This window comes from Tachypleus tridentatus, chromosome 7, assembly GCF_004210375.1.
Source record: "Tachypleus tridentatus isolate NWPU-2018 chromosome 7, ASM421037v1, whole genome shotgun sequence".
Taxonomy (NCBI): domain Eukaryota; kingdom Metazoa; phylum Arthropoda; class Merostomata; order Xiphosura; family Limulidae; genus Tachypleus; species Tachypleus tridentatus.
Window position 1 is genome coordinate 35,177,276 of NC_134831.1, and position 24,592 is coordinate 35,201,867.

Consider the following 24,592-nt stretch of genomic DNA (forward strand, 5'->3'; position numbering starts at 1 on the left):
TAGATAATAAAAATATTTTTTCTTAAGTGTATTATTAAATGCTTATTTTGATCTAAAATATATTTATATTTTGTGAATAATTTAATAAATTTAAAGCATTAATATTTGGACATTTTTTTGGGTATTTTAGCCTGACCAGGGCAGGCGGATCATTTGAAGAATTAATAGATATATTTTTTTTAAACATTACACTGGTAACTTTCATTTCATTGATTTTTTTCCCATTTTTGGATTAATTAGTTTTCATTTCTTTCCGTTCCAGATATTTTTGTAATAAGTATAATGATGCTGGGAAAAAGACATGTAAGTGATCGTCACAAAGTCAAATGCTTAGAATGTGAAAAGGTCATGGACAATATCTGTAGAAACAGGCGTATTTAAAACTGCCACAGTGATATATTGAAGTCCAAAGTTTTCTGAAATCGTAAAAGAAGATATCAAAGTTCTTGTTTTGTTCCGCTCCTTCTACTTCATCACTTGGGTTAGAAATCACAACTAATAAACAGTCAAACGAAGTATGGACAGTGATGTCGAGAAAACTCACTTGTAGAGAAAATATATATGTAAAAATGGCTCGTTTGGGTTGAGAAAATATTTTACGTAGAGGAGCGAACAACGTTTCGACCGTCTTCGGTCATCGTCAGGTTCACCAAAGAAGGTCGAAACGTTGTTCGCTCCTCTGCGTAAAATATTTTCTCAACCCAAACGAGCCGTTTTTACATATATAGAAGTATAGACAGGTTTAAACTCTTAAGAAATCGGTTTGACTGACCCAATTTTGACAAAAGTCGAAAGAACTGTTTTGAAAGAGGCACTTTTTTAGGAAAAAACTCTTATGGAAGAGGTGAAACCTCTCATTGTAAATTCTTATTCGTTTAGTGACGATTCAGAAGATGATCAAAATGAAACAATTCGGAAGAGCAGTCTGCAAAAAAGTTAGTGGTTTCAAATTTGCTGGTCTACAACAACCACAACTTTCTGAATTTCCCTATCAGATTATCTATGGGATTCGCAATCATTTCAAGCTAACTGGTATAAACAATTCCTATCGTCAAGATTCTGATTCTGCAACTTGTTACTCTTGTAAGAAGTTTTCTCCAAATCTCGTAAGACATTCGCATTTGTTAAATGGTAAAAACCAGAAAGATTGCAAAAACACACCAAAAGTGTAAGCCATCAAAATTCAATGATAGCATGGATCCGTTCAAAAGCACCAGAAATTTGTCAGTTCAAGCCAAAAAAAATTAAAGAGAAAATGAAGTAAAACTGAACAGACTTTACCTTTCAAAAGTGATAGAAACACTCGTTTTTCTTGCTGAAGAAAATATTGTAATTAGGGGTGACCATGAAGATTGCTCTAAAACATATAATTCTTATTATGTAAATAGAGGGAATTTTCTTGAACTTTTGCACATGCAGAGTAAGGATCTTCAATGGTATAAGGAAAAATTTACAGATATTGCTATCCGACATAAAGAATGGTTGATTTGGAATACTCAAAATGAAATTTTAAATCTGGTTGCGATTAACGTGAGAAAATTAATAACAGATAAAGTAAAATCCGGTGTTTTTTTCTGTCATCGCAGATAAGACCATGAATGTCAGTCGTGACGAGCAACTTTCTCTTTGCTTTCGCTGCGTCTCAGAAGATGTCATTAAAGAAAAGTTTGTAAGCTTCTTCTTGTTGAAATCAACAAAAGCCCAAGCCTTTTTTGAATTGATCATAGAAACTTTAGTACAACGGGGTCTCGATCTTTCTTTGATAGTTGGCCAATAACATGAAAGATGAACATGTTGAGCTTCAAAGTCTAATCAAAACTGTGGCTCCAAAATAATTTATGTCCATTGTTTTGATCACTTGCTTAATCTCGCCATTCAAAAATCATAAAGAAAACTCAATCACTGAGAAACACTCCAGGAACAATCGAATCAATTTATTCTTTTCTCGAGGGACGCTCTAAGTATCAACCAAATTTTTCAGGAAATTCAAAAACGTCGCGGAGAGAAAGTCATTGTACTTCAGTCTCAAATTGACACCTGCTGGGCCTTAAACCATACCGCAGTATTGGCCTTGAAGAAAAGCATTGAAGCTACAATTCTCGCCCTTCTTAAACTTATTTCAACGATCCCAGCACTTCGGCCATGGGTAAAGGCCTTTTAGTTTCAATCTGTGACTTAAAATTCATCTTCACTCTCCTAGTCTTGAAAAAATCTTTACTTGAAACTTCGTCTTTGTCAATTTATCTTCAATCAGAAAAAATGAATGTTTATTGGCGAGAAAATCTGCTGATACAACAACGAACAAATTTAAATCACCAGAGACGAACGAAAAATATTCAAAGCTATTGGACGAAGCCACAAATTTGATGAGACATAAAATAAATAATTAAAAAATAACGAGATTGAATTTGCTCTTTAAAAGCTTGAATAGTGAGAAAGAAGATGGCGTCTTGCGCATAAGAGGTTGGACTATCAAAATCTACAGTATCAAATGCAAATTAACATCTAAGACACGTTCTGTGTCAGCTATTTGAAACTGATATATTGTAACAATGCAACCAGAGGAAAAAGATGCTACACTTGATGTCTACACTTTGTGACTTTTACGGACTGAATGAGAATCAATTATCTTTATAAAGCATGATTATGGTTGTGTCGTCTTTCGATCAAGAAAAACAAAATCCTGTTTGTCTTCGGCATATAATTTGTGAAAATGGGTTTATGAGAATGGCATCTCTTAACTCATTCCAACTTATTCTTAATTGGTGCAACTATTCATTCTCTGCTTTACCTCGAATCAAAACTTACTCATGTTCTACCATTGGACATGAAAGACTGTCTCATGCCGTTATTTTGAATATTTAACAGGAAATAATAAATTTTGCGACGGAGAACAAAATAGAACAAATGATCAATGCTTTTGCTCATCAGAAAAACCATGAAAAGTTATTGTTTATTTGAATTTTATTTGGTCTTATGTTATGTGCATTAGAAAAGTAAAAACACTTGCTTCAATGAAAAAATTGTCTCTAATAATTTTCTAGAAATTAACCTTAGCAATCAGATTACTGAAAATTTATGCTTACGTTTCTTGATTCATAATAATAAAGATAGGTTGTTACTCTTTCGGAGGCTACTGACCCCCTGGTTGGGAAGTCACAGTAGGTGGCTAGAACAAAAGGAACTTTCTTAACTGAATCTCTCAGGGTTTTTAGTTTACACCAAACCCAATAGGACAATACACAACTGTCTTATTTTAATTGTGTTACTTCAACTTAACTTCATGACATTAAAGCACACTGGGTAAAAGAAACATATACTAATATATAGAATAATTTTAAATCTTATCATCTAACTGACTTTTTTCAGACAACACATTAAGTAAAAGCAACATATATTAATATATAGAATAATTTTAAACCTTACCATCTAACTAACTATCTTTTTTCAGACAAAAAAATTAATCACCTCAAAAGACTGAATCTTCGTTTTAAAAGTTGTTTGTGTTTGATACCTTAACTTACAAAAAATTGACAAATAAATTAAGATATTGTCAGAATCAATGTTAAGTCGTACATAGATTTACAGAACAGAGCTTACAAAATAACACACACACAAAAGAAAGAAAGTAAACTGATGTACATGTAAAATTAGCTGGTCATAACTATTTAAAATCAATTCACAAGCTAGTACAAACTATTCACCTTTTCAATGAAACAACTGGATAATTTCACAATTTACTGTTGTTTATGGACTTATTTAGCCAACTCAAATATATTAAAACACTTCATATGTCTTTCCAAGCCATAGAATCACAGTTATCCATATTATTAATTTAAAAAAAAATGTGGTCTTCCTGTTAAAACAGTTTTCTAACCTATAGCCAGGAGGATCACCAAGAAAAAAAGAGTCTCGAAACCTATAGTTTGATAGGTACACAAATACAAAAACAAAGATAAACAAGGGGAGTTATTTATCAATCTGATTTACTATCAGGAAAGGTAACTTTAAATATCTGGACATCACGTTCTATCTTCCCTGCAAGAAAATCAATTGACTGGTAATTATGGAACCCACATCTTGCATGCTTTCAGAACAAGGAAAGTAAAAGTGTTACTTAAGTGAATCTGACATCTGGAAAATACAGTAGTTTTTCAACAAATTATATTCATGTTGTTATAAAAAACACGTAGGTTCAACAAAACTTGACAGAAATGAAATACAATACTATAACCCAAGCACTTTCGAAAGGTGGACCTTTCTTCTTCAGGGGCCAACTGTATATCACTCCCAGTTTCTAAACAAATTACATGTTAACCTTCAATGAGATAGTAGGAACCACATAGCATTTTAAGTGACATTACTCCAGAAATGGTAGAACTCATCACATTCAAATAAAATCGTTTGCCCATAACACTAAGAAATGGAAAGATGAAAACCATTTTATAAAAATAAAAAAGCAAGGAATAATAAAGCTCTTTAACTCTCCTATGTATGATTTGGAAAAACAAAATCAAAATTCCCTTCAACAGAAACAGCTATGCATAAATACAATAGCACAAATCGAAACACTATAAAACAAGAACCCTAAACTACAGTAAAATGGAAAATATCTTTCACCATCGAAAACTGACATAAAAAGTCTTTAATGGCATGCAAGTATTAACAGTTAAACACACGAATTAGCACGAACTAAATAACAGCACTTAAAATGACACTGTTTTACCATGAAAATATCACTTTAAAATAACAGCTGCAATTAATTAAATTGAAAAATCTAAACCATAATTAACAGGAACTAAAGACATAAAGATTTTTGTAAAAGCAAAAGCTCTTACACAACAAAATAATTACATATATTTTTATACAAATCACAAAACTTAACCTAAATATCAAAAACACACAAGCACACACACACATATATATAGAGGTCCACAAGGCAGATTTCCCAACACGAAATGAAAATGACTAGTGTAATCTTAAAAAAAATCTATACATTCATTATTCAAATGACCCCCTGACCCCCATGCTGTAGTCGGGCTAAAGTACGCAAAAATTAGCGAAACATTAATATTTTAAATTATCTACAAAATGTGAATACATTTTAGATCAAAAGAAACATTTAATAATAGAATTAAGAAAATAATTATTTTTTATAATCTAATTAAAAAATACAAACATTTAAAAACATTCTTTTTCCTCTGAAAAACTTTATCACAAGATAAACATTAATCATAAAAACAGAAAATTTCATTCTGTTTATATTTTTGTATATTTATCTTATAAACATAAATTAGAAAAAAAATCTCTACATATTCATTATCCAACTATAACGTGACCAGGTGGTTAAGGCACTCGACTCGCAACCCGAGGATGGCGAGTTGACAGAAGATACGTTGTTGAATCTATTATTAGGCTAGTAATGAACTGAAGTTAAAATACAGTTAAATAAAGTACGAAACGAAACGTTGGCTTGAAATATTTAATTCACACAATGCAAAATTAAATACACTTAATATTCAAGTTATTATAAGCAATTTAAGAAATTTGTTAAATGGGAATGGACTTCCACATCAATCGAAAAGTAGGCTATATCTCATGAATAGCCTTGAGGATTGTTAGAAAACCACCGCCAGGTGTCTCTACCTAAAATGTAAAGAAAACGTATTGAAATATGGACTCTTTAGCAAGATACTTTGTGTTCTTATGTAAAAAAAGTCTAATTTATTTCTTTAACATATATTATTATAAATTGCGAATGTTTAACTTTTTTCTTTTTGTAGAAGACAAGTTTTTTCTTCGCCTCCATTTTTAGACGTTGTGTAAATAATAAAATATTTAAAATAGCTTACTGAAATCATGTCTTGTAGCTTATCATAAAGCTACAAACTGGACTGTCGGTTTTTAGCGTAATAACTCTTTAGATTTATCACTGAGGGGCATAACAGTATGAAATAGCTTTTTCCAATTTATTGAAAATATAAATAAATATATATTTGTTATTATTGATGGTTGAAATATTTAAATTTATCTTACACAACGTATTTTGGAACTGTTTGTTTTATATAAGTGTATTACAGCAAATAAACTTATCAAATTCAAAAGAATTGTATTCATAAACTTCAGATAAGTTTGCCCTAGTGTAAATGCGAACAAGAAGTTTTTTTTTCTCATAATTGTCTTATAATTATTAATAAATGGCAGGTGTTTTGAAAATTAAGGTATATTTTAACATAATGAGTTGCATATATTACTTATTATATGCTCAACAGTAAGATTTCTGTACTTACACATGCCATCTAATGTTCGACGAGGCTCCCACTGAAGCTCTTTTCTAGCCAAATATATGTCTGAACATAGCCGGGGGACATCAATTCCTCGATTTTTACAGATGGCAAAAGGAATCCTTTTTCCGGAAACCTTTTCGAAAGTGTTTATCATTTGAAGAACAGAATAACTCTTCCCAACTCCAAGGTTATAAGCCTTCAACAAGAAAGTGAATTAATATTCCTAAATAATATAGTTTGGTTTGTATGTTTACGATTTATGGTAATGATACGAATATCAGTACATGATTATTCTTTCCTTAATTAATTCTAATTGACTTTCGTAATCTAGTTCATACCATAAAAGTGTTTGTTCACGAAACTGGTTATACAATTAGCGCCTAAACTACTATAATATCTGTTGTACCTCAGCCGGCTTGATGAGCTCTGGGATTAAACGAAAGGTCTTGTAGGCTCTGGACAAGGCAAATGAAATGTTGTTGACATATAAATATACATTATGTTTTGCTTTCACTAATAAGTTTCTTTTTAAAACCACAGTGTCTTCTTATTCTATCATTGGTGTTCTATGTAATGACCCCTAACCACTAAATGAAGCATTTGTACAGTATACCTCAGTATCCTGTCCTCTTTATGTGCTTTCCAAAGCGCATCAGCCACGAATAGCTGATGATTTCAGATGGCTCATTGGAAGTCCAAGATCCATGGGAGAGGTCTGCGAATGTATAGAATTTTGGGATGAACTGCGATGTTGACTTGGCATGTGGTTGAATGCCTTTTCTTCATGGAGTCATAAGTTACATTGCACAACAGAGTTTTTGCTTCTTGAACACTGTTGGGTGTTCTTTATAGATTTTTGGCTGGTGATCACGAAAATCACATCCAGATTTGCGCATCACGTACCGTTTCATCGAAATCTTCAGTTTTGTCATGTTTTTTCTTATATTTGTGTCCAAACATTTTCGTTTCTGTAAGAGACTTATGAACAATGTTTTGTGTAGTCTGGGCATGTCCAGACATGAAATCGGGCCAGGTTGGAAGCTGTTCTGTGGAAGTATGCAGCCCGAAGCCAGCTTCACACTGTCTCAGCAGGCTATAAAAGTAACTTGCATATACAGATGCTGCTCATCAGATTAATATAGACCTTATAGTGTATACGTATTGTTTCAGAATATAGCATTGCCTCAGTAGCACTGTAACAAGTAAGTTAGATATTATAGACGTTTTACAGGACGATTGATGACGGTCAATATGTCTCATCAATGTCGTAACAGCCGCAATACATTCTGCTATATTTGAGGCGAGTATACGCTTGTTCATCAGAGACGCTCAATGACTGCTCTTGTGAAGAAAGCATATCATCTGTACTTCGGCTGTAAAATTGGTGATCAAGACCAGGAATGGGCGCCTCACATTTGTTGTGCGACATGTGCTGTCTGTGTGAGAGCTTGGCTCAGAAGCACTCGAAAGACAATACCGTTTGTTGTCCCGATGATATGGCGAGAACAAAAGACCATGTGACAGATTATTACTTCTGTTTGACTAATGAGTCTGGTTTCTCTGCCAAAAACAAGAAGTCAATTGAATACCCTATTCTTCCTACAGCAATGAGACCCGTGCCACATGACGACAGTCTTCTAATTCCGAAACCACCAGAGGAATGGACCTTAGACGAACCAGATGAAGAAACTGCAATGCAGGGAACTGGCAGTGACATTGATTCGGATTTTGAACCGTGCTTTTCAGGCGATCCACGTATCATAACACAGTTAGAATTAAATGATCTGTTCAGAGATTTGGGTCTGTCAAAACCAAAAGCCGAATTGCTGGTTTCGAGACTGCAGGAATTATGTTTGCTGTCACCAGGTACGAAAATTTCTGTTTGTCGAAGCCGTCAAAATGATATAACCAAATTCTTTGCACAAGTTGACTGTCTCTGTTTCTGTGTTGACATCGAAGGATTGTTCTCTGCTTTGAGTTGTGACCATGATCCGCAAGAGTAGCGTCTCTTTATTGATTCATCAATGTTAAGCCTCAAAGCTGTTCTGTTACATAATGACAACGTTCACCCTTCAATACCTGTTGGCTATGCAGCACACATGAAAGAAACCTACGAGAACATGGAAATGTTGCTGAAGCACATCCAGTACAGCAAGTACAACTGGAATATATGTGGAGATCTGAAAGTCGTTGCTCTGTTACTGGGACTGCAGCTCGGCTATACAAAGTACTGTTGTTTCATCTGTGAATGGGACAGTCGTGCCAAAGAGTCACATCATTCTAGATAGAGCTGGCCACCCGTGAAAAGTTAGTTCCAGGACAGAAAAATGTGGTGCATGAACCGCTTGTCGACCCGGCAAAGATTTTTTGCCTCCTCTTCATATAAAATTGGGACTTATGAAGAATTTCGTGAAAGCAATGAACAAAGGAGGCGAAGGTTTTTGATATTTAAGACATATTTTCCCAAGAATAACTGAGATCAAAGAGGGCATTTTTGTTGGCCCTCAGATCAGACATGTTATAAGTGACAAGCAGTTCAAAGATCTGTTAGTTGGGCCGGAAAAGATTGCCTGGGAAGCCTTCACAGACGTTGTTGACCATTTTCTTGGCAATTACAGAGTCCCACATTACATTCAGCTGGTAGACAAACTTCTCAAAGCATACAAAACAATGAAGTGCAACACGTCACTCAAGACTCATTTCCTCCACTCACACTTTGACTTCTTCCTGGTAAATCTCGGTGTTGTCAGTGACGAACACGGTGAAAGGTTTCACCAGGACATCGTTACAATGGAAAAACGATATCAGGGCAACTGGAATTCGTCAATGCTTGCTGACTACTGTTGGACACTGCAACGTGATGCACCGGACATTGAATACAAACGAAAATCAGGAGCAAAACACTTTTAATTATGTTGAACTTAATAGCGTATTAGAAACATAAACGCAATTAAATACGTTATTGCCGGTAAACAGTTAACTGTCTATTTCTCAGAGTTCCTAAGCGATGAAGCAAAACCAAAACTATATTTGTGCATACCCACCGGGTATTTGTCACAATCAGCAAAAACTTTTCAAAAATATTGTTTTGCAGTGATTTATTAGCACCTAGCCTGTACAAAATCATATTTCATGGTGGCACAATGACGTCAACACTTCGTATTTTTTTGAGTTAGTATAGCTGCAACGTGCAACTCACATCAATTTCGTGGAAAAATCATTATGTCAGTGGTAACCCGACAATAAACTTGTCAAACTTTTTGAGGCATTTAAGTAGACACGAGCTTCACTCCGACGTGTTTCCATCTGTTGCATGTCTGGCACATCTCACGCATCTTTCGGTAGCTGTTCTTCTATTTCTTTGTTTTGTTTACTTTTGTGTCGTTTCATGCATTGTCTTTTTATTTTTTACACTTCCAAGAGGATTTCTACTTCAGCTACAACGGATCGTTGTGTTCTTTGCTTATTGTCAGTGTTAAGTTAGTGTGCAAGTAACAGCAAGCAGCTTTTTTTTTCTTCCCTGATAAGAGAACTTTGAGCAATAATATACTGTAATGCTCCCCTTCCAGAGTAAGTTAACATTAGGCAATATTTCCACTTGCAAATCGACGTATTTGAAATGAACCAAATGTTTTTAACATATATTTTCACAGGCTGCGGGACTGTCAGGAGCAAGGTGATTGGATATGCATGAATCATAAACAATACAATTCATTGCATCATCATAAATAAAGAGAAAAAATTACAGTTTTACTGCTAGAACGTTGTTACTTTATTAATAGAATACAACACTAAAAGCATAAATCTTTTCTTCTGAATTTTACCACTTTTTTAGCCTAAGAAATAAATTACCAACTGTCTAAGTAATACATAGTTTTTGGAAGACAAACTATGTAGTTCCAGCAAGATAAAGTATCTGGTGTGTGTTTCTTATAGCAAAGTCACACGGGACTATTTGCTGAGCCCACCGAGGGGAATTGAACTCCCTGATTTTAGCGTTGTAAATCCGTAGACTTACCGCTGTACTAGCGGGGGGCGAAGTACCTAATGTTTATAAAGCAAATTATGTGGTTTTCGCAGGGAAATTCTTGAAGACAATTACTTTGTTTTTACAAGACAAACTATGAAGTAATTTCAAATCAAAGTATGCAGCTCTTGAAATTAGACTATGTGATATTTGCATCTATTAATACAGTGTGATAATTAATAAAAATATTTTGACATATCTTGAATTTGAAAGCGTTATTATGCTCCATGAGTTTAGGCCTCAAAAAAAAGTTGATCAAAAGCATTTTTCATGATAGTAACAATAACTTGTAAAAATTAAATTTTAAATATATTGGTAAATTAAGAAAAATGAATAAACCTATAACTCTAAGGATATTTGAAAACATGATACAAATGTTTTTAAAAATGGGATATATTAGCTAATGTGTTTCAGTGAAGAAGTTTTGAGATATAATATGTATATTTTACCATAAATCCTTTATAACTCGAAGTTTCGTGCATTTTTCGTAGAACAGCTACGTTCCCCAGAGCCAGGTCCATCACATGAACGTAGTCTCTCTCAACTAAAATATTTTAAAAGAATTATTTTCTACTGAGTGAATAAATTTGCGGGTACCACATGGTTTTACAGTTTAAAACTTGAAAACGTGGAATCCATAAATTTTAAAATAGCGTAACATTTTTTAACATCATTGTTATTAAAAAAAACATATATTTTAAGAGAAAAAGTTAATATTATTTTTAATAACTATCATGGAGATGTTACTACACTTATTTTGACGTGTAATGCCTATACATGATCGTGTTTAGGCTATTTAAAATTAATAATGGCTGCTAACTACCAACAGAAATACCTGTTCCATCTGCGGTGTTGAAATCATCACCAAAAATGTTCAATTGTGGTCGTCGACCAACAGCTACCTGACAAATAAAAGCCACCAACTGGCTTGGAGGACCCACAGGATCCTCGCCTATTTGACCAGTTTCATGAGCTCCAACAGGCGAGAAATACCGGAGGGCCACTGCTGTTAGATTCTGCAAACAGGGTACAAAGAAATTATTTTGTAAAGATAGTTTTCATAGCATAGCAACACGAAATGGCACGCAATACATGTAAATTATAATGTATTAAAGTGGCTAGGGTTATAATAATCGCGCATTGTAAGTAAACCCTGATGTACAAATATTCATTTGATATTAAGTAAAAAGAACAGGTGAGTTGTATTAAGATTAATTTTGTGCCTTGCTAAAAATTTATACTTTTACAATTAACTACTTACACTCACATTCTGCTGTGGGGCTCAAAAAAGCCCATTTGATGTACTGATCAAACTCTTATATTACCTTCAGTTACTTCTATTGACACCCCAATGGATGTTTGTACCGAAAAGAAATTCTGTTTGGAAATCGGTCTGTCGTATCAGACCATGTTGGCTGTGTTTGGTCCTCTCCACGTTTATGAGGAAGGGTGAATACAGTTTCAAACATAGGATTCCAGGACTACAAAATTCGATGCCAGATACGGGTTTAGCGATTCTTAAAACCTACGCCTATACTTATATCATGCCCGGTTGACCTTTCGAGCACATTGGTATATCATATAGAAAAGGACATCCTTTGTACATCCCCGAATCCGCCTGCCAAGTTTTGGTTTGGTGTGTTTCGAATTCCGCACAAAGCTACTCGAGAGCTATCTGCGCTAGCTATCCATAATTTAGCAGTTTAAGACTAGAGGGAAGGCAACTAGTCATCACCACCCACCGTCAACTCTCGGGCTACTCTTTTACCAACGAATAGTGGAATTGATCGTCACATTATGATGCTACCATGGCTAAAAGGGCGAGCATGTTTGGTGTGACGGGAATTTGAATCCGCGATCCTCAGATTACGAGTCGATGGCCTTAACCAAGTTTTGTTGTGTTATCTTCAAAATTGTGGAATGAGTTCGCAGATAAATAAACAAAAATCAATCACAGTGTGAATTAATACAGGATCATTTCAAGGCTGATACTATCAGCTTTTATATATATTCCAATAATTTTCTTAATTCATTTTCTTAAAAATCAATCACAGTGTGAATTAATACAGGATCATTTCAAGGCTGATATTATCAGCTTTTATATATATCCCAATATTTTTCTTAACTTCATGTATAAGAAGAAAATATTTTTACCTGAAATTATTGACCTTCCCTAGGGCTTTAGTTATTATCTTATAAAACAGTTAGGTTATCAATCTAATTTTTAAGTTCTATCATAATTAGAATATACACTTGCTATAAAACTTGATAAAAGGTTGTAACTATAAATACAATAAACAATTTAAAAATACAACTGTTAAATAATTATAGAGTATTTTCACATGGCATGAATCAACACGTCTTAGATGTCTGAAAATTATTTACACATACTTTATTTCCTACACACATGTCTTTCAAAATTTCTTCGCAAAAATACTTTGTCTTCGCATATGGATTAGTGCACGACTTTCCCACTGGATGTCGCTCGTCGATTGGAATATACGCAATGTTCCCATACACGAGCGATGAGCTTGAATATACGATCTTCGTAACATTAAACTCATTCATAACCTAAATGATAAATTATAAATTATTATGTAATGGTCAGTATGACTAAAAGAAATATATTTTTACTTAAAGTTCAGGTATTAAATGCCTTATACTGATGTATTTAAGATTTAGGTCGTATAAAAAATTGATAAGTGTAACTTTATCTTTACTTAATGTGTGTGTGTTTTTTCTTATAGCAAAGCCACATTGGGCTATCTGCCGAGTCCACCGAAGTGAGTCAAACCCCTGATTTTAGTAACTACTTAACAGAAAAGTGACAATAACAACGAAAAAACCTCACACAGATGACAGTTTCTGCGTTTGTTTTTTGTTAAATCTGTATAAGACTATATGGCTTTCACTCCATTAAAATAAACAAACTGCGACTAAAACGTTTAATGTTATTTATATCCACATGTTTACAGTAAAATTATATTTTATTTTTTCTTCGCCTTATATAATAATAAACATTTCATTGTTTACTATTATATGTCAGAACGTTTTCTCTTAAAGTACGGTAAATATTAATAAATTGTACACATACATACTCAAGTTACACTCGCTGAAAAGTGGCTTTAAACGCGTTTTGAAGATTAGATTCACGCGTGCTTCATATTGAATTATGGTTGCATTGTAAGCTTTAGGCTTATTAAAAGCAAATTGTTGTAGGAATTGAGACACGTGAACTTACTTAATTCATACTGAATTAAAACATGTCATAACTCAGTTAAATTAACAGTTATCAGCCGCTGCACAAATATATGTTGAGTTGTTTAAACCTGATTACAAATTTAACCGTAGCGTTATTTCGATCCAACTACAAGTGGGTGAGAATTGGTATATATTGTTCTAGGTAATAAAAAAATAGGACTGTAGATGTTGCACAATTTTACTGATAAGTCATCCATTACTTTACGAATTGTGCCATAAAAATAAGGTGAAGAATTTGTAAAAAGCCGAGTTTGATTTATCCACCACCATGAAAATGATAAATCTTGGAAGTTATATGAATAACTTAGTATGCGAAAAATATATGAGTGAAATATATTTAAGAGTTTCTCACATAATCTACCATTCAACTGTGCCGTTTTATATTGAAATGAGAATTATTTGCTGTTTTGCATATCACATAATATAATCCACAACTTTAAACTTATTTTAATGATTACATTTGCCTGTAAGAAACTGATTACATTTGCCTGATTTCATTTTTGAGAAAATAGCACACCTTTGATTCCTCTATTTTCTTACGCTAACTTAATAATGGACAGAAACTGTAAATATTTCATTCAGTTTAGGTCTAATTACCTAGTTACTGGCTATGATGCTGAAACTGCTGTATTTACCATGAAACACTACACTATTAAATTCAAAATGCTTCAACTAAATAAGGTTTTTTTACTGTAACAGCTAGTAGGGAAAGTACCTTTGATCTAAGCAAAGCGAAATCTTAAGTAAATATGTGTGTGTACACAGTAATCTGGTGTGATATAAATACGTTGGAAGGTTGTTTGTCTGACCTCTCCAATCGCTGCATTCGCTTGTATATCATAACAGCTTCGAAACGAAAACAGAAGGATAATAAGGTTAATACGAGAATATTACATAAAGAACTTCGAATTCATTAGCCGTTTTCGATTTTCAGATTGCTCAAGGAATTTGATTTATGTTATTAAACAACAGAATTATGACTTCAATATACCAACGATGTAAACGTATGTAAGATAACTTATGCTAGATAAAGCTAGGTTCTTACTGAAAGGTTATTCGGTTTCTTAATTCTTTCATAGCTTTCACGTTGCTAGAAGTGTGTTACGAAATATGATAAACTTAAGAATTTTATACTCTGACATAACAAAAACAGCTTGCTATGTGTACAAATTTTGTCCAGAAAATCTGGACTAATACACTTTTTGAAATAATACAAACACTGACAAAAACAATGAAACTAAACCAATGTAAAGTTACTAGGTGATATTTATAAACCTTTCCTTACCTCCAACAGGGTCAACAACGATCCAATATTGTTACAATAGTACTCCAAGGGGATATCAACTGATTCACCCATTTTTTTAAGGGCAGCCACGTGGATTACATAATCAGGTTTATGCTGAGAACAAAATGTAGAATTTGATGTTTATAATGATTAAGAAATTTTGTATAAAATGTTACTTAACAGCTGCTCTCAGTATTTGCTCAAGAGAATTTAAAGTCTTATAGAATTTACGATGAAATAACATCTAATTGCATAACGGAGAAATTATAACAGTTCAACTGATATTGTAAATCATGTTTGTGCATGATGCTTATTTCATTTAAAATAAAATACGGATCTAAACCTATGTAGTGTAACTTTGAAAGAAATAATTTTAGAACTTTGACGTATTTACTCAGCAACTAGCTCAAAAATTAGTCAAAAACTAATCTTAATATATTTAAACAGCTGTGTAAATCCATATTTTCATTATAAATCACAACGGCATCTATAAACCAAAACATGAAACACGAAATCAAAATATATTGAGCTATTTTATAATTGGGCTAGTGAAGTACAAAAGTAATAACATTAGAACAGTTTACCATGTTGTTCTGCAACTATATTACTACAAATAAATAATAGCATTAGAACAGTTTACCATGTAGTTTTGAAACAATATTTCCACAAAGAAATAATAATATTAGAATAGCTTACCATGTTTTTCAAACTGTATTACAACATAGGAGTAATAACACTATAACAGTGTTATAGTTCTGAAACTATATTATCGCATAGAAATAATAAATTTACCACAGTTTACCATGCTTTTTTGAAACTATATTACCATATGGAAGTGATAACATTAGAACAGTTTACCATGTAGTTTTGAAACAATAATTTATTATTTTCTAAGATATCATTTCTCAAGATTCAATAACATGATATATTAAATGAGCTTTTATAATGTCGTAATTAATGTTAAAAGCCATTATTACCGAACGGCATTGAAGTATGTTATTTCATATTTACTTCCAATGAGAAATATTTCTATTTGTAGAGATGTTAAATGATGTAGATGCATTAACTTACATTTTAAATATGAGTCTGATTAGTTGATGTTAAACATAACAAACTACTGGAATGTGAAAAAAAATCTAAAAATAGTTACACTGTACTTAATAAAATAAAATTTGATTTACAGAATGAGATTATGTGCATAATATTGTTTAGCTTCACTATAATTATCTGTATATTATTCCTCGAAAACTCTGGCACATTGTATCTTTTTTATCCAGAAAAATCAAAAGTTGAAATATACCTTGCTGAATATTTCTCTTAAACTGCCCTTATCGACAACATCGGTTTTATAAAAGATAACTGTCTTGTCTGTTATTTCTTGAATTCTTCGAATGACTGGCGGTGTCGTTCCATTTCCTAAAAAAGTAAATAATCATTAGCGTACTTAAACATTTCTAACCATATTAATTTCTTAACACTTCTCATATAATTTTTTACCAAAGAACAAAATTTCAGGGATTTTCATCAAAATTTTCAGCATTAAACCTTGATAGCAAGTTATACAACCCAATAATTTATTTAAACATGACAATCTAAAGCTTGTTACTTCCTCTTCAGATCCATGTCCGTTAATGAAAACTTGTAACTTCCCTCTTCAGGGCCAAGTCCATCAATATAACACTTGTTATTTCCCTCTTCAGGGCTATGTCCATCAATGTAAAACTTGCTACTTTCTTCTTCAGGGCCAAGTCCATCAATGTGAAACTTGTTACTTTCTTCTTCAGGGCCATATTTATCAATGTAAAACTTGTTACTTCCCTTTCTAAGGCAATGTTTATCAATGTAAAACTTGTTACTTCCCTCTTCAGGGCCAAGTACATTAATGTAAAACTTGTTACGTTCTTCTTCAGGGCCATGTCCATCAACGAAAAAACTTGTTATTTCCCTCTTCAGGGCTATATCCATCAATGTAAAACTTGTTACTTTCCTTTTCAGGGCCATGTTTATCAATGTAAAACGTGTTACTTTCTTCTTAAGGGCCATGTTTATCAATGTAAAACGTGTTAGTTCTCTCTTGAGGGCCATGGTTATCTATGTAAAATTTGTTACTTTTTTCTCCAGGGCTATGTTTATCAAAGTAAAATTTGTTACTTCTATCTCCAGGGCCATGTTTATCAAAGTAAAAGTTGTTACTTCTTAACCCGGATATCCCGTGTTTTTAGATATTAGCACTGAATATATTGTATTTCTTACATATTAGGCTGTGGAAATTTTCTTTGTTTCGTAGATAATAGACACTGGATATCCTGTATTTATTAGATATTAGACACTGAATACCCTGTTTTTCTTAGATATTAGCCTGTGGATATCCTGTGTTTTTTAGATATTAGACTGTAGATATCCTGTATTTCTTGGTTATTAAACACTGAAAATCCTATGCCTTAGATATTAGAGACTATATATCCTGTGTTTCGTGTATTTAATCACGATGGCTTGTTTTCGTGCCCTTTTTGATACCACACGTTGCACTTTCAACTGTGGAATGTTGTTTTGTGAAAGTTTATTGTGGGCCTGATATATTTCTTTGTTGTAGTGCATATACTTAATAACAAATATTCAAATACTTTTGCGTTAGTTTTGGAGTCGTATAAAGGTACTATAATATGTCCTTGATGAAAGATGTCTCGAGGATATTCTTTAAGAAAGCTGTTTAATTCAGTCGTCTGTTTCTTTGGTTAGAACTCCTTCCTTAGCTATAGGTTTTATAGCATCAGTTTTGGTGTTTTGTTTTCTGCGCTTTTTTTAAACTATCAGATGTAGTTCTTGACATATGCCAGGGATACCTGCTATGATAATAGAGTGTTTGCATGGTTAGTATGTTTTTGTTTCTTGTGACTGTGTGTTAGTACTTTGCAGATAGTTTTATTTGTTTTTTAGATGTTAGAAGTGTGAAACCATCAATGTCCACGTGAGTCTTGATAGTTTCTCGCGTCGGTGATTGTGTTACAATGTCCTCGGTGTTGCTGTTATCTATTTCAGAATTTGTTGGTTTAGGCTGTTTATTTATTACTTGCGTTTATTTTTTCCACATTGGTTGTTTGCATTATAGCATCAGCCATCTTATGCTCCTATGTTCTTCACTATGTATCCTTGTTAGTGCTAACTACAGCCATCTCGTGCTTCTTTATTCCTCACTGTGTATCCTTGTTAGTTCTAGTATCAGCAATCTCGTGCTTCTGTGTTCTTCACATGTATCTTTGTTAGTTCTAGCTTCAGTTATCTCGTGCCTCTATTTTTATCACATGTATCCTTCTTAGTTCTTGCTTCAGCCATCTCATACTTCTTTGTTCCTAACTGTGTATCCTTGTTGTTATAGCATCAGCATTCTCGTGTTTCTATGTTTTTTACATGTATCCTTGTTAGTTCTAGCATCAGCAATCTCGTGCTTCTATGTTATTTACATGTATCCTTGTTAGTTCTAGCTTCATCATCGCGTACTTCTATGTTCTTCCCAGGTATCCTTCTTAGTTCTAGCTTTAGCCATATCATTACTCTATGTATCCTTCTTAGTTCTAGCATCAGCTATATCGTGCTTTATGTTTCTCACTGTGTATCTTTATTAGTTCTAACTTGAGTCATCTCGTGCATCTCTGTTACTCGCTGTGTATGCTTGTTATTTATAGCATCAGCCATCTCATGCTTCTATATTTTTCATTATGTATCCTTGTTAGTTCTAGAATAAGTCATCTCGTGCTTATATGTTCTTCACTATGCATCGTTGTTAGTTCTAGTATCAGCCATCTTGTGTATGCTTGTTATTTCTAGCATTAACCGCCTCGTGCTTCTATGTTCTTCACTATGTATCCTTGTTAGTTCCAGTATCAGCCATCTTGTTCTTATATGTTCTGTACTATGTATCCTTGTTAGTTTCGGTAAATTATTTGTGTTAGTAGACATATTAATTTTTAATGTTTGTTAATTCCTTTTTGGCTACTCGGAATAAGGAATTTTATTCGGTATTTAATCGAAGCTTGGCTACCTATACAAGACTAACATTAAGGTTTCTTTATGGAAGATGCCATTTCCACTGACTCTGAAGTGACGTTACGTTGTGTTTTGATTGATTTTTTTAATCTTGAAATATGCTATATGTGTTTGTTCTTGTTGCATGTTTCATCAACATAAAGTATTGAAGGTGTTTCAAGGAGGCTGCCTTTCCGCATCAGGAGGGTAAGGAGTGTGGTGCCATTATAAACAAGTTCGCCCACAAATCGAGTAAAGGTAATGTTAGTAAAGCATATAATCTACACGTGACTTTGTTTTTAATTTTTTTTTCGGAGCAATGCTGAATTATGTTTTTACTCTATTGTGACCGGATGTGTGTATTTTCTTATAGCAAAACTACATCAAGCTATCTGCTGTGTCTACCGAGAGGAATTGAACCCCTGATTTTAGCGTTCTAAATCCGTAGACTTAACGCTGTTCCGGCGGGAAACTCTTGTAACTGGAACAAACATTCACTGCCTTATATCTGTATGGGTGTTTGGTTATTGTGTGCGACCTGGGAGTGTCAGTTTTTAAACAACTTTCTTCCTCCATCTAAGGCCCGACATGGCCAGGTGGTTCTAGTTATATCTTAATCAATCGAATGCTTTCTCTATGTCGAGAAAGCAGGCAATAGTGCATTTCTTTTGATTAAAACTGTCAACCATAGTTTCAGTTTACCAATCAAATCATCTGTTTTTTGCTGAAAATTTCTGAAACCATTAGGGACAAGAGAGGGTAAGTTTGATATGATATTCAGAAATGTTGAAGTCCTATTACTAATAATTATTTCAGAGAGCAATAAATATCTTTTATTTTGTTTTTTAATTTCGTGCATAGCTACACGAAGACTATGTGCTAACTATCCCTAACTGAACAGTGAAAGACTAAAATGAAGAAATCTAGTCACTAAGCCTCACTTCCTAATCTTTGGCTACTCCTTATCAACAAATAATGGAAATAAGTGTCACATTATAACGATCACATGGCTGAAAGGACAAGTATGTTTGATGGGACGGGGATTCGAACCTGCGACCCTCAGATTGCGAGACGAGCACTCTTAACCAGATGTCTTTGCTAGGCTACCTAACAGTCAGAGAATTGTACGCGACCAGGCATGGTCAGGTTTTTTAGGGCTCTCAAATTGCAGTCTATGAGTCACGGGTTCGAATCCCCTATCATATTAAACATGCTAGTCCTTTCAACTGTGGGGACGTTATAAACTCGGCCAATCCCACTATTCGTTGGTAAAAGAGAAGCACAAAATTGGCGGTGGGTGGTAATGACTAGCTGCCTTCTCTGTAGTCTCACACCGCTAAATTAGACACGGCTAGCGCAGATAGCCCTCGTGTAGCTTTGCGCAAAATTCAAAATCAAACACGCGATAATGATTTGATTAGTATGTATCTGGGACGTACTGTTAGTTAAATAATTCTGTATGTCTGGGTATCGACTTTGGGACAAGTGGGGAGTCTAGCACCCGTCAAGAACAGAAAAAGAAGTGTTTGGGGTTTCCTTTTTTTAATGCTGTAAATGTTTAACAATAATATTCAGTATCTGATGTTTCTTCATTAGTTTTAATTGCTGAATTCGGTAATCATTCATCTAAATACCTTGCATATTCTGTGCAACTGTTGTTTTTTTATTCTAATCAAATTGTGGTTCTCTTATTGGCTTCTTATAATGGGGTTCGATATGGAAGACATGTTATAGGTAAGTCAAGACCAACATAGAAGTTAGAACACTTTTTTACTGATTTGAGATGACCTAATACAGAAGTCCAAGATATCGTTTGAACTATATGAATACTTTCAATGAGTAAGGTGTTGTCATTTAACAACACACACATTGACTGTTTTCTAAAAAAATCCAATATTTCATTCTATTTAAACTATTTGTTTTTACATCTGAGGTCCTTATGCTTACCTTTGTGATCTATTATTATTAAGTTTTTGTGCTGATTTAGTTTCTTTAATAAATTGATATCTATTGTTTTAGTTGTAGAACAATAAACTGCTGCTGTTGTACATTTTATTTAGTAAATTTATATCTATTATCACATTTTATTTGTTTTCACTAATTGATTCCACCATTATTTGTGTAACAGATAGGACTGACTTATGTAGTAATGAAATACTCCTATTTGGGTGATTTCTTTGTGAGCTGTCTAATCTAGTTTCAGTATGACAAGTAAAGTTAAATAAATAATTCTTATTTAACGCGGTTTTAGCTAAGACTAAAACATTGGTATATTTGAGCAACTGTTTCTTCGATCTCCTGCGTTTTGGAAGCGAGAACACTCTGGATATTAACGTATTGGTCTATGAATTTTTTAGGCCAAAGTCGTATCCACTAATTGTTGCACTAGGTATGGAATGATAGGTGTCATGTGATTTTTGGCTATTGTAATTCAGAGAGTGATACAGTTTTGAGGATTCTGGTATTCATTAATGAGATCAAATAATGCGTTCTTTATCGCTTCAATGATTGGACTGTTTTCTCAAATCATATTGGTAGTTCTTGATATTTCATATATTCCTAATGCTAGTCGGTTTCCTTTGTTTGACTTCTAGTTTTTTTGGTTTATTAGCTGTTTTTGGTTTCTCCTTGTGGGTTTGAACTATGTATTTGTAGGTTAATTATGTAACTGGTTTTGTACTTTAACAATACGTTTTCATCTGTATAGGTGCTGGTTTAATACTTCTTTGTTGTGTTTGTTTCATGTGTGCGTATTGTTATAATGTGATTTGTGATGTACATTCTTGTTTTGACTTCTTTTTTTTTGACAACTCTTATAGCTAGTTATGTATTGCTGTTTACACTAATAAGGAAAAGGTGTTTCGTGTTATTTTATGTAATGTTGTGGTCTCCACGATAACTCACGCAACATATGATTGGTATGATTAGTTTACTTTCTAGCCATATGTAGTTTTATTTGACGGGGTTTGTATTATTTGATTTACTAATAGTTATATTATACAAAGTAGTAATGGTGCGAAGTGGTGTTTGGCTATTTTTATGAATACTGTGACACATTCTTATTGATTTTGTGGATTTCTTTACCGCGTGACGAATTCAAAGAATGTACATTGGCTGCGTTTGTAATTAGGTTGATTTTTTGTTCATAACATATCTGGTCTATGTGTTGATCATCTTGTTGCTCTGTAGTAATGCTTGCGGGTTAAGGTTGTGGGTAAGGGAAAGTTTTATGTGTTACATATTACATGTCCAAAACGTTGGCCGGTGTTATAGTGTTGTCGACTCTGAATCTCTGGTACTACAGAATACCTTTTGATATCACACTCTGAATATCTCTTGTGATTCATGTTTGGTTACTAATGACACCTTCTGATATCATACTCGGAATATCCTGCGATTCATGTGTGAATATTAATGACACTTTATGATATCATACTCTGAATATTTTGTTATATGTGTGAATACTAATGAAACCTTTCGATATCATGCTGTGGATATCTTGTGATTCACGTGTGAATACTAAAGGTACCTTCCGATATCATATTTTGGATGTCTTGTGATTAATTTGCCTAACGATACCATGTTCTGGATATCTTGTAAATCATATGTGAGTACTTTAATCATGTTCGTTGGATTTTGGATTTTGTTCAAGATAATTCGTTCGTTCTCTATTTGTGTAATTTATGTTTTGAGTGTGAGTCGATTTGCAGTTTGTTCAGTTTTTATGTTTGTGTGGATATTCTTTATTACAAACGATTTAAGGTTTGCTCACTTTTAGTAATGCTTTTCTTTAGACATAAAGGAAGAATTCATCTAAATAGTACTTATTATTATTACTCTAATCAAAACTGAGAAAGCTAATAAAATGTGATACTTACGACTGATGAGATAGAGAGACAAGCGACAATTGAAGTTAATGCTAGTGTTAAATATCCCTCACAAAGTTAAAGAGGAACCTGTGTAAATATTTTTGGATTTCTTTAACCATAATTCAATTCTAGTTGCTGTACCAATTCAGTGCGCGGATCAGGAACAGAGATATGTAGGGCGAATAAGGAGATAAGATCAGAACACCATTCTCTGATGTTATTCATCAAGGGCGTACACCAAGTTTTGTCATAATTAGACCAAATAATTGGAATGCTTGACGTACAATCTGTGGGTCGCTGGATCGAATCTCGTCAACAAATGCATTCGCCTTTGGGGCTGCAGTGTGACAGCCAATCCCCCTCTTCGTTGGTAAAAGAGTAGCCCAACTGTTGGCGGTGGGTGGTGTTGTATAGCAGCCTTCCCTTTAGTCTATCACTATTAAATTAGGGACGAATAGCGCAGATTACTCTCGTGTAGTTTTGCGCGAAATTCAAACCTTTTTACTTAATGTTAAATTACGAAGTAGAAATTCGAATAAACAGTAAGAAGATTTCCCTTATGATGATAAAAGCAAATAGCTCTTTTGGATTTGAAAACACACTCTGGATTACTGAATTGTAGTAAATAACTGGGTACGAACAAATAAATTTTCACTCCAGTTCAAATCGGTGTAAATTTTATAAAATATAAAATAAAATGATACAGATTTTCTAAATCTGATATATTTTTAAAACGTTTATGACGTCAGCTCGAAATAGAGCGTAAACGTAAACTGTTTATTTCCGTACAAACATTTTATCGAAGTCGAACTCAAGTTATTTTTATTTGCCTTTTACAACAATCGGCAGTTTTTTGAAACATTGAATTTTCTCCAAACAGATAACAGGCGCTCGAACACAAAAATGGACGACTAGCAGAAACTATTGTAAGGAAGTTATGTTTCTTACCTGAGCTAGCATTGACGCAGTTGTCAACGGCTACAACATTATAACCAGCATCCAACAGTGCGACTGTGATGTGACTACCAATGTAGCCCGCAGCTCCTGTTATGAGTGCTGTAGTCATCTCGTAATATTGCAAGTAACAGACACGCGAACTTTTTATGATTTCTTGTATGTACCAGAAAACAAAACAGTGACGCGCAACTCAACATATGGCAGACACATATATTATATACACTAAAAAGGAGTAACATGCTATGAATGTACTATAGTATAGAACTGATACTATATATATACAACTCCTAACATATGGTGGCTGTTATTTCAGGCAAAGATATAAATATATACCTCCAGATTAGAAATATGTGACGTTAATTTATATGAAGGGTGATAATAAAAGTAAATCTATGTTCAGTAACAAAAAAAATCCATAGTCTTTCACTGACAGTTGTATCCCGTTCACTTACTGGGCCGATCATGTACATTGGCCCGTCATGGCTAGGTGGGTTAAGGCGTGCGACTCCTAATCTGAAAGTCGTGGGTTCGCATCCCTATCGTACCAAACATGCTCGCCCTTTCATCCGTGGGGCGTTATAATGTGACACGCAATCCCACTATTCGTTGGTAAAAGAGTAGCCCAAGACTTGGTGATGGGTGGCGATGACTAGCTGCCATCACTCTAGTCTTACACTGCAAAATTAGGGACGGCTAGCGCAGATAGCCCTCGAGTAGCTTTGCTGGAAATTCAAAAACAAACAAACAAACACGTACATCACAGATTGTGGTTTACAACATAAGATGTTTTATCTGAAACGCCATTAACATTAGTTATTTAGTCTTATAACATTATAATATCTATTTCGACACAATAAGTAGAGCATTGTTTGAATCTAAGACA

General features: G+C 33.7%; 1 protein-coding gene across 2 annotated transcripts; it reads right to left on the reverse strand.

The window, feature by feature from the left end:
* Positions 1-5,468: 5,468 nt before the first annotated feature.
* Positions 5,469-23,857, reverse strand: LOC143255417 (UDP-glucose 4-epimerase-like). Of its 2 annotated transcripts, XM_076511051.1 has the most exons (8): positions 23,701-23,857; positions 16,161-16,276; positions 14,861-14,974; positions 12,706-12,885; positions 11,150-11,330; positions 10,764-10,858; positions 6,291-6,483; positions 5,469-5,646 (listed from the first exon to the last, which is right to left on the reverse strand). In XM_076511051.1, exons 1-8 carry the CDS (start codon positions 23,816-23,818, stop codon positions 5,597-5,599), a joined length of 1,047 nt encoding a protein of 348 aa, XP_076367166.1. In that variant the 5' UTR covers positions 23,819-23,857; the 3' UTR covers positions 5,469-5,596. The 2 variants fall into 2 exon arrangements, with proteins under 2 accessions (XP_076367166.1, XP_076367167.1); XM_076511052.1 differs by lacking the exon at positions 12,706-12,885.
* Between the last annotated feature and the right edge of the window lie 735 nt (positions 23,858-24,592).